Source organism: Pseudocercospora fijiensis (assembly GCF_000340215.1).
Source record: "Pseudocercospora fijiensis CIRAD86 unplaced genomic scaffold MYCFIscaffold_4, whole genome shotgun sequence".
Lineage (NCBI taxonomy): Eukaryota > Fungi > Ascomycota > Dothideomycetes > Mycosphaerellales > Mycosphaerellaceae > Pseudocercospora > Pseudocercospora fijiensis.
In genome coordinates, this window is record NW_006921535.1 from 1726631 (window position 1) to 1744537 (window position 17907).

The 17907-nt window shown below is 42.5% G+C and overlaps 2 protein-coding genes across 2 annotated transcripts; one reads left to right on the forward strand and one right to left on the reverse strand.

Annotated features, from left to right (window-relative positions):
• Positions 1-214: 214 nt before the first annotated feature.
• MYCFIDRAFT_188121 (uncharacterized protein) lies at positions 215-3519 on the reverse strand (the record flags this gene model as incomplete). The annotated part of the gene is made up of 3 exons (XM_007928089.1): positions 215-281; positions 1032-3145; positions 3199-3519. 3 exons carry the CDS (start codon positions 3517-3519, stop codon positions 215-217), a joined length of 2502 nt encoding a protein of 833 aa, XP_007926280.1.
• A 5493-nt stretch (positions 3520-9012) lies between these two features.
• MYCFIDRAFT_174407 (uncharacterized protein) lies at positions 9013-17780 on the forward strand (the record flags this gene model as incomplete). The annotated part of the gene is made up of 6 exons (XM_007928090.1): positions 9013-9019; positions 17042-17098; positions 17137-17149; positions 17184-17278; positions 17308-17441; positions 17472-17780. The coding sequence occupies 6 exons, from the start codon at positions 9013-9015 to the stop codon at positions 17778-17780; spliced, it is 615 nt and encodes a 204-aa protein (XP_007926281.1).
• Between the last annotated feature and the right edge of the window lie 127 nt (positions 17781-17907).

Genomic DNA, 17907 nt, shown 5'->3' on the forward strand with positions numbered 1-17907 from the left:
CTTAGTAGGCGCAAGGATAGCTATCGAGGAAGTCGAGAATACGCTAACACTACTATTATTAGCTACGGTCGCGATTTTCTACCAAATATACATACCTGCTTATATAATAGTCGCAATACGCGCTTCCGACCGAGTCGACTCAAATCGCGTAGGTACGGCACACTAAACAGCTCGTACGTATTATGGATCTTGTCGACAGTGCGCCTAGACAGGTTCAGCCATAAGGAGATCTCATTGTTCGAGAGATTGGTAGTGTCAAAGAGCCGGAGAAGTTCCTAGACCTAGTGGAGTAGTAGCCGTACTATAGCAACCACGGTTGCTAAGCAAACAACTACTAGGACCAGCTATACTACTGAAATGGCGACAACATATATAGAAAGAGATGGAAAACGTTCTTAATACCTAAGCTGGCTTTTATGCTCCTATTTGCCTAGGTTTGACACCAAAATTCAGTGGCAGGCGTGGGTTACACAGAGCACTGAATTAGGAGTGCGTACACCGGCTATTCTACGGGTTGGCGCGACATTCTGCATACGACAATACCTTACTTTTGCTACCACTCCTAATCCTAACAAATACTTTGCACCACCACCCGCGAGTCTTTGGCTCCTGGAATTTGAGATCAGTCGGGCTACAATGGCTACAGCACGTCTGCCAATTCGGGTCAGTGATTGTCTTCAGTGACATGCCTCGGGAAGATGTGGTGGTGATCTGTACAAGTGTGGATTTGAACAGTAGCAGTCTATCATGATGTAAAGTCATGTCGTATGTCAACGACTTGGTGGTAGCCATCGTATCCTCGTATCGCCAGCCTCTATGATCCCATGCAACGCTTGCCAAAATCGCAAAAGCAAAAAGTGTGACACGCCCATTACCAGGTAAATCTCATCAAACCTGGGTTGAGAGCCACTGGTAGTAGGAAGTGTCCAACGATGACGGTTCCCAGTGGATAAATCGCAATGAAGGTGTCGATCTTCCAGAAGTAGGGTGTGAAGCAAGCCAGTACAACAATCATTGCTGTCGCGCCAAACACGAAAACAAATGTCCCCTTAAACTTCTTGATGACCTTGGGAATTTCCTTGAAGAAGGTTGTGTTTTCGGCTTCCTTGCTCGTCGCTCCCCAGTTCATGTCTACGCTGAACAAGTGCGACAAGATGGCTTGCGATACGTGGAGCGAGACACCCCCGAGGAAGATCATCAAAAGTGGGACCCAGCTGAAGTTCTCGAAAATGTTGCGCACGATGCTGCCTTCGCCGAGACGGTAGCGGAGAACAGCAAGAGACACGTTACCAAGTCCGGAGAAGATGATGATGATGGCGAAGTAAATCTTGAAGGAGTCGATGTAGTAGTGGTCGAGGGCTCCATTGAACCAGCCAGTCAAGAAGTAATTGGCAACTGTAAGAATCCAAGCTGAGCCAAGGGCGTAGTAGGTACCAATGTATGCCATGATGGTGAACTTCGATGGCAAAGGCATGGATGAGCAGATGAAGTTGCGGAAGAGCTTGGTGAATGGTCCTCGAGTAAACCAGTAGCGGAAAGGGTGGAAGATGAGTTCCGAGCAGCCGTATGCATACTTCTCCCAACGTGCAAGCTCGTCGTAGACAGTGAGCGAGACACCCTCCTTGAAACCGGTTCCTTGGTATGCAGCGAGACGGACGACGTAGCCAGCGGTTTGCAGACGGAGAGCCATGTCGAAATCTTCCGATACAGTGTCTTCGGACCAGAACTTCTCGCGACTGTCATTCTTACATTCGTAGCCGATAGCTTGGAGAGCAGACCAGCGGAGGACAGCGTTGTGGCCAACGAAAGGAGCAACATCACCGTTTGCGACAGCGAATTTGATGGCAGTGTAGATCAGGTTGGTGAAGAAGGTAATTCCCTTCTCGAAGTAGGAGTCCGTAACGTTCATGACACCGGAAGTGTACTGGATGATAGCGACTTGTTGACTGTGCTCCATTTCAGAGACAGCGTCCAGGAAACAGTCCGTAGGCACACGAGTATCGGAGTCGATGATAAGAATGTAGTCACCCATTCTGATGTTGCCATCTGCCCAAGTCCTGCCTTCGTCCTCTTCGACAATCGTCGCAAGTGCGTCTCGGTATGCGCCAGCTTCGTCTTCCTGGTTCCAGTTCTGGTGACGTTCGAGGCCGTTCAGCTTCTCTTCAACACGGTTGCTGACCCAAAGAGCGTAGTTCATGTTAGAAGCTTTCTTGAACTTTCCACGACGCACAAATGCTTCCTCACCCTCAGCAGGTTTTGGATTGTGCTTTGGCCGAGCGACCCAACCAATGTTGTTCTCGTCGTAAAAGTCTTGTCGAGCCCGGGCATCATCGTCATTGATCAATTGCATACCGTCGTCATTGACGAAGATGTTAGCAGTACCGCCTTGCATTTCGTACGTGGAGATAGCAGCTTTGATAGATCGGATCGTAGGTTCAATGACAGCAGTGAGGCCCTCCTTATACACCGGCATCTGGATAGTAAGATGTGGCAAACCAGCTACTTCGCGACGAAGTCGCTTTGGTCGGAGTCCAGAGTAGAACTTGGTGTTGGTATTGATCTGCGAGATGGGTCCAATGAGCTGGGCAACGTTGTTCACAACAGACTGGAAGAAGAACAATCCCAGCCACATCTGAAGCGGCACGACCAGGACGAATGCCAAGCGGATGTAGCTGTGGTCGATGAATGTCTCGACGGCAATATGGACGAAACCAGATCCAATGGCCAGGAAAGTGAGCAATAGCGTAGCGGCGCAGAGCACTGATTCGTAGAGGACAATGTTGCGCTTTGGCTCCTGGTATCCTTCCTCAGCCAGGCCGGAGTCGGTATCAGACATTCCAACTTCATGGACAGCAACACTGCCTTCTTTCTTGTCGTCAGGGTCGAACTCATCTTCCCAAATCATTTCCATGAGAGACTTTTCGATCTTATGGGCACGGTCTAAGAGATGGCGAGGCTCGTCGTCCCATACGACAAGGAGGCCGCGGTCGGCGATGAAAGCGGCGAATTGATGCTTCTGGCAACGAGGAAGATATGACATGTCTGGGAGAACCTGCAGGCGAAGGCCGTTCTTCAGTGGCACATATGGTCGCTGATTGTTGTGGAGGAAGAGCTTGATGACTCTGGTGTTCACAGTCATTGCAACCTAGGAGGATATTAGAATCTGTCGCAGCACGCCAGCTATACTTCAAAACTTACTCGGACGTTGAGAGTCTCGATTGACTTGAAGAAGCCATATGGCTCGTCAGCAATATCTGCTGGGCAACAAGTGTATTGTCCTCTAGACTTCTTGAGGATGACACCCTCGTCAGTGCCACCAGCGGTCCAAAGGCGCTCCATCTGCTGTTGGTACAGCCAGTTGACCATCACATCGCACTTAATCTCGTTGATGTCTGCCTGAGAGTTTCGAAAGTCTCCTGAAGGATAGAGCGATGCAGGGCGAGACCAAGTGTCTGGAGTTCCTGCTTCTGGTGTAGGAGCAGGAGCCACGCTGGGTTCGACGCCATTCTTCTCAGTCATCTCTGTCTTTCCATGTTCAGGTGCGGCGGCCTCCTGGTTGCCCTTCTTGGGCTTGAGATAGGATAGAACACCCATCTTCGAGGTGTGGCCTCAGGTGCCGACGAATGACCTGTAGGCGAATGTGTTGATGTTTCGTTTGCAAGTTGGTATCAACTGAGTTGAGTCGGTAGTGCTGGTCCGGATTGTTCGGGTGGTTGCTGCGGGTCGTGGTACCAAGCTTCAAATTGAACGGAGGGAGGTGGTAATCAGCAATTGGTTGCCGACTACAAGCACCAGAAACGAAAGAACACGTAGACGTACGAACGTCTCGCGTCAAGATGAATGCGAGGTACAAGCAAGCAACTGAAGAGGAAAAAAAGAGTGATGAGACCAGGAGCACATACCTCACCATATTGTTGACAGGTCGGCGTGGTGATCGTCGACCGACGCCTCTGGTGAGCGGCCTATCATCGACGGGCTCGAGCATATCCTGCGACACTGAAGCGTCTCGAACGCCATAGCTTCGTAGCGGCGGCGTAGGTTTGAGTCGCATGAAGAAGTGTAGGAGCATATCCAACGCTGAGGCGTCTTCACCAAGAACGGCGCGACACGACTATCGCGGCATATCCGCCACGCCGCATCGAGCGAGCTGGTCGGCACAGACCGAGAATAAGGTTACATACATCTTCTGAAAACGGTACCGCTTGACTCGATCGTGCCAGTGATCTAGCCGAAAGTAGCCCAGAACCTACAACGCAGGCAAACCCTATTTTAAGCTTGGTCTCGGATGGCCGTAGTCTATGATCAAATCGTCCCCAAGACGACTTCTAGTTGCCGCGGAAGGGCCAAACAGAGTTGTTGGGTAATAAGAGAAGGGCCGGATGGTGGTCTTGGCAGGAACCACAATTGGGTCCACCTCGAGCAGTTCTTCACTCGAGCGAAAGCGCCGTTCACGTCAAAGGCTGGACAGGAGGCGAGACATCGGTGCCTGAAATTGTGTGTTCCTGGGCCCAGCAATTTGATGGTAGTACAGTGATAGGTACGGTCAGGGCGATTGCATCGCCACGAGGTTGTCCAGAACAACGCCCGTCAGCTCGGTCTACCAGATCGTGCCCTGGACCAATAACAGGGTTTACATGTGGCAGATCTCTCCTCTGTTCAAGCATCATGCTGGATCGGACGACAAAATCTGTGACCACAATGCAGCCTGCGCCTCTTGCATAAGTTGCCAACTAGATGTGAAGCTTTTGCCGCCATGTACAGTGCATCACATACTATCGTGGTCGGCAAGCTCCGTCCAGTAATTATCTCACAGATTCTGGCCTCAGACCTGCTGCTTTCGGCCGGCTGATAGCTATTGTAAGATGGCTCCTTCGGCCTAAATGGGAATCGTGCAGCAGCGTGGTTCTGGGATAGACGGTTCACATCTTGCTCAGACCGAGACCTGAGCAATGAGCATATTCCAAAGCCATGGTCCAAAGCTTGTCCCACCACGCCGAAGCCGAGTGCGAAGCAAACGCGTTGATGAGCACCTCGGCGACAGCACCGAATTGCTAGCTCAAGGCTACCAGCAGAACATAGGGCAGCTTTGGCCTGATCTCACGGATGTATGCAAGTCGCCGCTATGGTATCCACATTTTTGTCGGCGATTGCCCTATTCTTGGGCGAGAGACGGACGGAAAGCTGCATACATGTCTTCGATTCATGAGGCAAAAGCGGGTTCTCGGCTTCTAGGCCATATTCCGTCCAAATTGATGGTGCCTGGATCCGAAACGTGTCGCCAGAGACACGAGAGCGGAATGTTTTGCGAAGAGATCTGCTTCGCAGCGGAGAAAGTGAGGTCTGAGTTGCCCCTGTCTGAGTGCCGAGCAATGCCGGATACCACACACTATAGAATAGGCGTGTATAGGCCGTGTCTTGCCAGATCCAAGGAACCTTTTGCGGTACCGCCATTACGCTGGCAGTTCGAAGATTGGTGCCGATTTTCGTGGCGATTGTTCTGGAACGGAAAGAATTTGTTTGCCGGCGAGAGGGAGTTCGCGGTTGGTACTGTCTATGTACTACTGTCGTCGCGAGATCTCGCGTCATGCGCTTGTTCGTCATTCTCAGCCACCCACGAAATGGCGATCCGGATACCTCAACCGGGCGCGCCCTACGAATTGCATACGGAAACCCAGCAGTAGGCACCTTGCGCAGTAGGTTTCTAGCCGTTTAGCATATGTAAGAAGCCGCGAATAGCGCCGTTTCAGCGGCGGAAAGTGAATAACCAGACCAACGGTTAATAAGAGGTTGCGTAGGCAATTTAGTAGCGTTGCTCGATCGACTGCTTAGTAAGCAACAGAGGTGCTAAGACGCGCCCGGGGTCTTAGACCTTACTATAATTAGTAGGCAGATAGGATTGCTATTACTATAGTATACTATAGCGGAATACGACTCGGACGGCTTCTTAACTAATAGTAAACTTAATAAAGATATAATCGCCGTTTATAGTAGAATAATAGTAACAACTATAGCTATCTTAGCTTCTAACGTCGACAATCTACTAGATCTAGCTATTCGCCGAGAGGGTAAGACTAAGCGTAAATACTAGTATAGATAGGCTCGTAGTAATAGGCTATATAAAGAGCTACGCGAGTATCTAAGAGATAAGTAATAGTTACTAGAAACGTACCCTAATACTAACTTTAAGAGCGACTTCCGCTTTAGTAAGTAATAAGTAATAGAATTAGCTAAGTTACTAGATATTAAGTCGATTAAGTTACTATACCGCATACGTTATAATCTAGTAATAGTATTATATATTATATATAGAAGGCTTAGTAATCTAGGTTATTAACGTAACTTAAGCTAGATCTTTAGTCGTAGTAATAGCTAGATTAGTCCGAAGTCGTATATTTAATGCTAGCTATACTTAAATAGTAAGGCGTTAGAAGGATAGGTTAGTATAGGACTTTAATAGGTTAAGTAAAGCCTACTTATAGCGAATAGCCGTTACTATTACTAGATTAATCGATATAAAGTACGTCTTCGGTTATATCGATAGTATACTATAGAAGTGCTATAGACCGACCTATAACTAGTAGCTGTTCTATAATAGCTATAAGCACTTCTATAGACTTAAATATTAAGGCATTGTCCTACTAGATAGTATAATATTAATCTACGGTCTAGCGCCTAGATCTTATAGCGATATAGCTTTAGTACTAGAGTCTAGCTTTAACGATATCTAGAAGTCCTATTTCGAGCCGCTAGGGTAGCTATAACGACCCTTCGAAGAGCAGGTATTCTTATATAGTAATTAGGCCTATAATATCCTTAATAGTATTATAGGAAGCTAGAAGACGACGAATAGCGAGTTTCGTAATACTAGTAAGGCTACGGCGGTAAAGGAGATAAGTACTATACGCTAGTCGGTCGAATAGGGCTTTACTAAGGTTATTAATAACTTCGAGTTAATAAAGTACTTCTATAGGCTCTAAGTCGAGTTAATACCGGTCGGAGCGATATATCTTATTACTATACTACTTACTAATTGCCTTACTTATTATCGTAGCAATAAGATTAGTCGGTTATATAAGGTAAATCTACCGAGTATATACGAATATCTCGCTAACCTACTATCTCTACCTATAATACCTATAGCTTAAACTAACGATAGCGACCTTCTACGCTTATTAGGGCTAAAGAGGCTATATGTAATTAGTATGTAATTAGGCCGAGTAAAGCTAGGGTCTTAGTGCCTTAGGCAGGGCTTAGCGCTTAGCGTTAGGCAGCTTAGGCTAACTAGCCTACCTTCCTCCTTCTTCTCCTAGTTCTCGATCGAATACTACTTATACCTACTACTACCCTATCTACCTGCTAATATAACCCTTCTTATATAGTATTCGATCTACCCTTTAAGGGCAGTAGCTAGATAGTCCTTATTTTAAGCTTTTAGCGGTATAGCTACGAAAACTATCGATTTAACTATATTACGCCCGAAGAACGGGACCTATACGTACTATTCTATTAAAACAACCGTACTAATTATTAAGCAAGGCCTTCTATATAGCCTATTATACTAAGTTAATCGCACTAAGCCGATACCTACTAATCCCGCTATATCCGTATCTTAGGGGCCTATAATATATTATTAGTATTACCCCTTATAATAGCCGGCTTATTACGAAGCAACAACAACCGCAGCGCCGCTAGCAGCGCTAGCAATAACAACGCTAGTAGTATAGTTCCCGCTAAAGTGCCTACTAAAGTGCCTGCTAAAGAGCCTACTAGAGGGCCTATTAAAGAAGAACCTATAATTCCTAGTAATAACCTAGAATTGCCTATTAACGACATTCTTAACAACATTGTTAATCGACGATATAGCTAACTAGCCTTTAGGCCCTAGCCGATAGCGAGGCTTTAAGAAGCCACTCAGAACAGGCTTACTGCCTTGCGTTAAGAACAATAGCTAAAGGATAATCTCCTCGAAATTCGCCGCCTATAGAAGTCTCTAATAACTAATACTAAACTAGCAGTAGGGCCTTCCTCGCTAACTATTTAAAAGAAGGATGCTAAACTTAAGGACTATACTGTGTTTAACAGCTCTAGTTGAAAGCAATATAACGACTATATTCGTAACTATAAGCTTAACTAGCGAAACGTACCGAGGGCCCTTCTAGACGACTATTCGTTAGTCGTCTATGCTATATAGTATATTAATAGCGACCTAAAACGCACCTAGGATAACTATTTTAATTCCCTTAACAACCAGACCGTTGTTTAGTAGCAAGACTATAAGACTATTATGCTAAACACCCTTAGTAACCCTATATTGCGCTAGTAGCACGCCTAAGACTAATACCTACGTACTAAACAAAAGGCCGACTAAACCTCTCGATCCTTCGAGGCCTATCTAAAGACCCTTAAGGACGATTTGCTACCTAAAACCGACTCTATCTAGATATCTAAGATACGACCTAAACTAAGATAGGAACTAGTCCTTAAATTAGACCGCCGCCGTGTATTTAAACAGGCTAATCTAATACGCATTTAATTTATAGTCGAAGTGGAAACAGCTAAACGAGCTATTTAGCTCTAGTAACGACTAGAATCGAGGATCCGACTAGCTAGTACTAACTATAGCAACCGTAGCCGAGGAGGAAACTAAGGTTCTACCTAAAACAATAGTGCTAATAATAGGAACAGTAACGACCATAGAAGAGGCCGTAGCCGACAGCTATATAAAGGAGGCCGTAATAGGGGCCGTAGAAGGGGCTCGTATCCCTATAATACTAATCGCCTAACTAATAATAGTAGCAATAGTAGCTATAGCAATGTTCTAACCGGACTAAAGTGCTTTAATTGTAATAGCACTAGCTATCTACTAGGCTAATATAACAAACCTAAGAACTAGGCCCGAATCGACCGTGCTACTACTAAGTACCGAAAGCACCTTTTAGCCGCTAATGCTACCCCTATCGGCCCTTCCTATTAGTCGAAAAAGGAATAAGCGCCGTACTAACTATTAGCCTTATGCGGCGTAAAACTATCGACATAGTACTAGCTATTATACGCACCTATCTTATATAAGATATATATAGAGACAACTATAAGACTAAGGTTATGCTAGATCTAGGAAATTCGGTTAGCGCCCTTATTAATTACCGCCTAGCTAAGTAATTAGACCTCCGACAATTGCCTAGAACTAATATACTAACCCTCGCTTAGTTTAATAACGCTCGGCACTTAACCTATAGGGCCTACTATATTCCTATAGTTCTAAAAGACGACCTCGGCAATAAACGCTTACTAGATTTCACTGCCTACGTAGTAGACATAGACAACCTTCTATTCGATATTATTATTAGCAACCCTATTCTTAAGCACTATACTATAGTTATAGACTTAGGCAGTTAATAGTAGCGATTTAGAATCGCTAGGAGAGAGGACATTAAATACATTAATATTAGCGAGTATCCCGACGATATCTAGGTCCTATTTATTAGCAACCTAACGCCTACCTTAGCTAATCCGACGGCTAACCTTCTCGGTAGAGATAACGATAAACCTGTACCCTCTAATAGTATAGATCCTAATTAGCTTGCTCGTATACTACTACCTATTCGAGAGACCTATATTAATGTATTTAAACACTACCTAGCATCGACATTGCCTATGTTTAAAGAGACTAATTATAAGATTAATATTATAGAGGGCAAAGAGGTCCCCTTTAGGCCCCTTTATAACCTTAGTAAACGAGAACTTACTATATTGCGTAAGTACCTAGATAAGAACCTAGCTAATAGTCGAATTTAGTATAGCAACAGCCCTGCTAGTATACCTATCCTATTCGTACTAAAGAAGGATAGTAGCCTACGTTTATATGTTAATTATAGAGGGCTTAATACTGTTACTATTAAAGACCGTTATCTACTTCCGCTTATTAATAAGACCCTCGATCGTCTTTCTAGCGCCTACTTCTATACTATATTAGATATTAAGGACGCCTATTACCGCATTTGTATTCGTAAGGGCGATAAATAGAAAACAGCCTTCTATATCCGTTATAGCTATTTCGAGTACTTAGTTATGCTATTCGGGCTAGCTAATGCCCCTATAATATTCTAGTCCTATATTAATCGGGCCCTTTTAGGCCTATTAGACTACCTCTATGTAGTTTACCTAGATAATATCCTAGTTTATATCTATTTACCTAATATTGTAGAATACTAGGCTAGAGTACGTAAGGTGCTCGACCGCCTATAGGCCTATAGCTTATACTATAAGCCCTCTAAATGCACCTTCGCTGCTAAAGAGGTGCCCTTCCTTAGCTTCCTCGTATTGGCTGGTGGTGTGGGGGCTAACCCTAATCGGATTAAAACAATTATTAAATAGCCTATTCCTACGTCTATTAAAAAGCTTCAATTATTCCTCGGTTTTGCTAACTTCTACCGCCGGTTTATTAAGGGCTATTCGAGGCATATAATGCTATTAACTAAGCTTACTAAAACTAAGGCCAATCTAACTAGAGAGTTTAAATGGACTAATAGAGCACAAGCCGCTTTTAACGGTCTAAAACAACGCTTTACTAAAGTCCCCTTATTATACTATTTCGTACTAAGCAAGCAGATCCGAATTAAGACTAACGCTTTATAGTTCGCTGTATTAGCTATTATATTACAATAGGCTAGTAACAATTACTAGCACCTAATCGCCTTCTTTTTACGGAAGATAATCGATATAGAACGTCGGTACGAAACCTACGAGCAAGAGCTCTTAGTAATCGTAGAAGCCTTTAAGTACTAGCGCTATTATCTCGATAGTGCTTAGCACCCTATTTAGGTCTATACGGACTATAACAACCTCCGTAGAATTACGAAGGTTACTAGGGTTATAGGTCGATAGGCTAGATAGGCCGTCTACCTCGCTAGGTTTGATTTTAATATATTATATCGGCTAGGCGTAAGTAACCCTACTAATAGCCTATTAAGGCGACCTAATTATAATAGCGAGACCTAGCATATTAATTCTTTGTTTCTAACCCTATAGTATAAGATTGCTATAGCCCGTATTATTAATAAGTAAGCGTAGGATAAGCGGCTTACCGGACTCTGCGACGGCTTAAAGTATATTAATGCTCTTGCTATATTAATAGTACGTATTAAGGCAAGGGCTAAGGACATAGATAGGAGAAGTTATAATAACTCCCTAGTCGATATTGCAATATATAGTAATAGCGATAGTACTACTATAGTTAATCCGGCTACTAGTGCTATTAGATGCATATAATACGTACCTCGTTTAATAGCGAGGGTACTGTTAAATAACTTTGCAAACAGGGATAGTTAATCGTTTATAGACGAGCTATTACGTACTTAGTAGAGGGACGCCTTTGCTACTAAATGTATCGATAAGCTTATAAGTAGGCGAACGACTCGATCTAGTAAGAGTAATAATTAGTCGATCGACGACAAAGGTTACTTGAAGTTTAAAGGCAGATACTATGTCCCCGCTAAACAATCGATTAGACAAGAGCTTTTAAAAAGGCACTATAATAGTAAACTCGCTAGTTACTATAGTATAGAGAGGTCGTACGAGCTACTATCGCGCATATACTACTAGCTAAATAGTAAGCGGCATATAAAGGAATATATACAGACCTATGTAGTATACTAGCGAGTTAAAGCACCCAAGCACTTACTATTCGGGGAATTGTCTTTACTTACTGTTCTAAAGAAACCATTTGTAGAGCTTATAATAGACTTTATTATAGGCCTTCCTCCTACTAAGCGTAGGGGCAGTAAGGACGTGTATAATGCTATCCTTATTATAGTAGATCGATTTACTAAAGGCGCTCGTTATATCCCTACTCGGAAGGATTAGACTTCTATTAATATAGTAGAAGCGCTATAGAATAATATTTTCTATAGCTATTAGAGAACCCCTAAGGGGATAGTTTCCGACCGAGGCTCGACATTTATATCTTACTATTAGAGTAAGATATGCCTATAGCTAAGACTTAAGCATCGGCTATCTATAGCCTTCTATCTATAGATAGATAGCTATACCGAGAGGCAGAATACTACCCTATAGCAGTACCTGCGCAGTTACATTAACGAGAACCCTAACGACTAGGTCAACCTCCTATAGCTAGCTAAATTCGTGTATAATAATAGTGTCTACTTATCAACTAAGGTATTACTATATATAGCTATAATAGGCTAGAACGCTGCTATGCTATAAGACCCCCTATCGCTCGAGGCCGAGCGTAAGGAAAGGGAAGCGGGTTAACCTAAGATACTAGCGGCTATTAAGAGGGTTTAAAAGATGCGAGAAATCTATGCTAAGATAGCTAAGAAGCTAACAAAGGCTTAAGAGTACTAAAAGACCTATTACGATAAGCGTTATATACCGATAACCTTTAAGTAAGGCGATATAGTTATACTTAGTATAAAGAACCTCCGCATCCGTAAACACCTATTACCCGATAGCAAAATACGCCCTAAACTAGCACTACGGTTTATTAGCCTATTCCGAATCCGAGAACCGAAGGGCAATAGCTAGGCCTATTAGTTACAGCTCCTACTATACTATAATATCTATAATACCTTCTATATCTCCCTCCTTAAACTATACTACTACCGCGGAGGCCCTAAAGAAGCCCCTACTAAACATAAAGAGATACTAGCCGACGGTAAAGAGCTATAGTCTATAGAACGTATCCTAAAGCATCGGACTAGATAAGGCAAGAAGGAGTACCTCCTAAGATAGTAAGGCTATTTACCTAAATAGGACTCGTAGGAGGCTAAAGATTCCTTTAAGGATATAGCTAAGTTGTTAGATAAGTATTAGACTAGTATAAAGAATAAGAAGAAGGCTAAGGGCCTATAATGTCGCCTAGGAATAATACTACCCCTAGAGTGCTATTAGCTAACTAATTAGAGGTAAGCAATTGTTAGCAATAAAGGACAATAAGACTATACTAGGCGCGCTATAACGCGTTAACTAATCGCCTGCTCTTTTAAGGATTCTACCTCTTTACTAACGCGCCCTATAGGTCCCCCTCTTATTCCCTCCTTCTATCGAGGCCTCGAGGCCTAGGCGATTAGTAAGGACGGCGCGCGCGCGCGTAAATAGTAATAATAATAATAATAACGGCGTCGCGCCTATACTAAAAGGCGGCATAGCCGGCGCGGCTATATCGGTAATAGTATTACGGAGTGTGTTACTAATCGAAGGAAGACGACGCGACTATATTAGTAACGGTATTACTAATATTGTTATTAGTTAAAGAAGGAAATTAGAAGCAAGGTAAAGTTAGCGCTAAGACGACTAGCGCCGCTGTTATTAATATTACCTGCTCGCTACTATTGTTAACCTTACCTATACTACGAGCCTAAAGTACTATACTAACTAAGTTAAAAGATTAAATCTATTAAAGGTTTAATTAAAACTTTAAGGCTAAGTTAAAATATTAAGGTTTAAAAGATTAAGTAGCTTAATAGACTAACTAACTAAGGGCAAAAACTATAGAGCTAAGCTAGCTAGGGTCGATCTTGCGGATAATAGGTTACTCCTTAATCTTTCTAACTCTTTAAGCGAGGCGAACCTTAACTATTGCACTTATAATAGCCTTTACCTATAGAAACTAGAAGAACTGAGTTTTTTAAAAAGATATAATTAGTTAACACTTAAAGGCTGCTAAACCTAACTAATTAGGGCTAGTAAAACTACGATAGTAAATAATAGTCCTTGTAATAATAAGAACAACCCTCGGAACGGACAAACCCTCGGAGCGGACATTTCTAGGTCTTTTAAGAGTAGACGCAAAGAACTCGGTACGATATTACTTAGAGCGGAGGCAGGGCTATAATACCTCGTACGTCTACCTATTATAGTAGGGAAGACGCGCTCGTATTATAATTAGTCGAAGGCCCTTAATTCTTGTAAATATATATTACTTTATTATATATAAGAATAGCGCAGTTAGAGTTGCATATTATATTATATTAGAGGTAAGGTTTGATATAGTTATATAATTAGGTAGTTAAGTGTTTAATTTAGTATAAGCTAGGTAGCTTATTAGACTTGCTAAGTTAGCGGCAATAGAGGTCGTAGAATATAGACAGGCTACGAGGGCGCGGCCTTTAGAAGGGAAGCGTATATTAGGGCTAAAGAGGCTATATGTAATTAGTATGTAATTAGGCCGAGTAAAGCTAGGGTCTTAGTGCCTTAGGCAGGGCTTAGCGCTTAGCGTTAGGCTAACTAGCCTGCCTTCCTCCTTCTCCTCCTAGTTCTCGATCGAATACTACTTATACCTACTACTACCCTATCTACCTACTAATATAACCCTTCTTACAACGCTATAGTAGGGACTTCGGATTAGGCTATTAAGCTAGCGACGAGGTATTCGATAGTAGCGCTTCGTTTAGGTATAGTCGTACGGTTATACTATTCTATAAGACGGACGAGATTAAAGTTATTAATATAATAGAAGAAGATTAAATTAGGAAATAGAGGTAGAAGATATAGGAAAGTAGTAGATACGGGTATACCCGTACTAGCGTATAGTATATTATACGAGATGCTTTGCGACTTTAAATATAATAACAATATTACTAATTCTATATACTCTTACGTACGCTATATTCTTTAGTATACGGCGCGTTTTATCGTTTAAAAACGAGCGAAAACGAGTAGTACGTTATTACGTAGCGAGTCGTAGAAGGTCGAAGCCTGCTTACTAAGTAATAAAATCTCGGCTTTCTATATTACTTCAAGCTATATACTATAATACCTATCCTATTTTACGAGTCCTTTAGAGCCGTCGGTACGGGTTCGCTATTCGAGCTCTAACCCCGCGATTTTATTAGATATAGAGGGTCTTAGTACTCTCGTACCGAACGAAGCTACAATTTCGAATAGGCACTCGTAAAAGAAGATATTAACTAAGTAATTACAATATTCTCGATAACAAGAATATAACAATTGTAATACCCTAAGCTTAACCCTTACCCTAACCCTAACCCTAACCCTAAGAGATTAAATTATCTACGAGAATACCTCTTCCTTAATAGTATTAAGGTCTACGAAATAGTCGCTATCGTTATCGTAGTCTAGCGACTCTATTTAACTTCCTATAGTACTATTAGAAGCTACTATTTAAGACAATAGTAAGGGCCGGAATAGCAATAAAAAAGTAATTATTACGGACAAGGCCTAAATACTAGACTAGACTATATCTAATTAATATACTCTCTTCGCCTTAACCTCTCGAATAGCCGTATTAACTCTTATCTCGAGTCTGTCGTTAATACTGCCGACGGTGCTTATAAATCTAGTAGGACTTAGTATATAGAGTCCCTCGCTATCGACGCTACTAATAGAGGTACCTATAGACGATAATCTTTGTCTTATACTACGTCCTTTAGCTAGTATTCTTAGCGTCTTAAATATAGGTAATAGTACCTCCTTAAGTATAGCTCCTTATACTTACGAGCTATACTAAAGCCGTTTAGACTCGAAGTCTAGTCGACGACGCTTAGTAAGCTATATAGTATTGCTATTATTGCTAGTACTTAGCGTATTTAAGTCGATAACCTCTATACGCCGAGCTAGAGTTAACGGTAGATTTAGATCTAGAGATAGCTTAGTTAGAGCGCTCGGTATTAGTATAGGTACTTTTACTTTATTATTAGACTGCTAAGAGAGTATCGATAGTGTATTATCTCGTATATTCTATGCCGGAGCGTTAAAGACCCTTAGTTCTTAAGACTATAATATCCTCTCTCGCTATACCTTATCGAGCTAGAATATAGTATCGATTGCCTTATCTAGTAATTAATCCTATAGTATATCTATAATAACCGCTCTAGAAGCCGCTTTAATAGTACGCTTAGCTTCTATACGCTAATAGACTAGTCGATATAGAATAACGAAAGCGTTACTAATAGTCGGCTTATCTCGTAGCTAGTAAGCTATTATAACATTCTTTAGCTTAGTATTCTACTAACGGATCTTGCCGGAGACTCGCTTATAAGTAATCGCTATAGCTACTTTAACGAAAGTAAGCTTATACTTAGGCGAGATATAGCTATATCTACGTACTCGAGTATTAGCGGTATTAGCTTCTACTATAGAAGCGGCGATTAGGTCGTCTTATAATAGTTATTTAGCTAAAGATTAAGTATTAATCGGCGTAGAAATTAGCGTAGAAATAGGCTCCTTAATTAGTCTCTCGACTAGCGTAGAAGCGGCCTCTTCGACTAGCGTAGAAGTAACTAAATTACTTACTTTATAGTCTTAATTAGCTACTAGCTTATAGACGACTTTACTAGCAAGTAATTGCGTTAGACTATATAGCGCAAGTTAACTATAATAGTCGCGGAACATAGCTAGTAGTATATAGAAGGAAGGACCTAAGCGAGGGTATAGATCGCTTTAAAAGAAGTTAAAATTAGGGTCGAGAAGAAAGGTAATTCTAGGTAGAGTATATATTAGGGTAATAGGAGCCGCTATAGTGCTAAGATGCTCTAAATAGGAGGTATTTGCTAACAAATCTAAGCTTCTAAGTACCTTCTATACTCTTAGAAGCCCTAATATATACCTCTTTTAAGGTATAGACCTAATTCTAATTATATCGCTCTCTTCTAAGATATCTATAACTCCTCCTATAACAGCTCTTAGAGTAATTGCATACTAGCTATTAGACCTATATAAAGCTTAGTAGCCGTCCGCTAACCTTTATATACCTCTTACTAAACTCTTTGCTTTTATATATATAGGTAGGGGTTATATAGCGACTAGTATATAATAGGTACTATACTAGCGGAGAGGAATTTAATAGAAGCCGAGGGCAGGGTTTAAGCTACTACGCTAAGCGCTCTATATACTCCTTTACTTAACTATTAACGGCCTAGTATAGGGTCTAATTAGCGTATTTTCGATTATATAAGCGTATACAGGTAACAGGTTGAGACTAAGGTGTTACCCGTGCTTTTATTCACTTAATCCTTTACGCACGGGTAACAGGTTGGAGTTTATTCACATGCTAGTGCACTAGCGCGAGCCACTTCCGCGTGCACGGAGCGCAACTGCCAATTCAAACCTACTGCGCAAGGTGCCTAGTTGAAAGGAAGCTGGAAAGATGACATGCAGACATAACGAGGCGGTCGATGGCCTATTCTAAACCCCCTGTTATGCAGGTACGATTCAATTCGCGCGAGCAAGTCAGACTCTTCTCGAAAGAGCCGGTATGAGCTGGGATACCTGAACACGATGCGCAGCTCCGCGAGAGGTAGTTGAGTCGAGCAGCACCGCGATCAAAAGTGAACCAGAAGTGGAGCGGGACAACATCACTCATTGCGCCCGAGCCATCTCTCGATGCTGCGCGCTCGCCCAGTGCTACACGGCACATCGAGCACTTCAAAATCTTCAACAACTCTATAAGACTGCGCTATATTGTGCACTTATTTCCTGCAGCTGCGGTTGAGCGCACGACTGAACATGCTACTGTAAGAGTTTCAATAGTGCCAGGCACGAAGCGCCAAGAGATCACGAATACATATATAGCACTTGTTCGGAGCGTTTCATATGCAGCGCGGAAGCACATATGCACAACCGCTGCCCTTATGCAATGCAAGGAGATGGAGACAAACGTTATTCGGACATTACAAGACGTGGAAGGATTGTATTTGGACTTTTTGTCACGTGCTACATTTACAGCTCTGCTCTCTATTATTAATATGCACAATGGATTTGAAAACGTGTATCAAACAATGAGAAAATCCAAGGAGGAATGATTCCGAGGCAAGTCATGGATTTGAGATCACGCAGCGCATATCAGCTTGCCGCAGAATAATAATCCGTAGAGATGTGCGGCGAGAGCACACAGGATCTATGAATTGAGACAGGAGTATGCAAAGATTG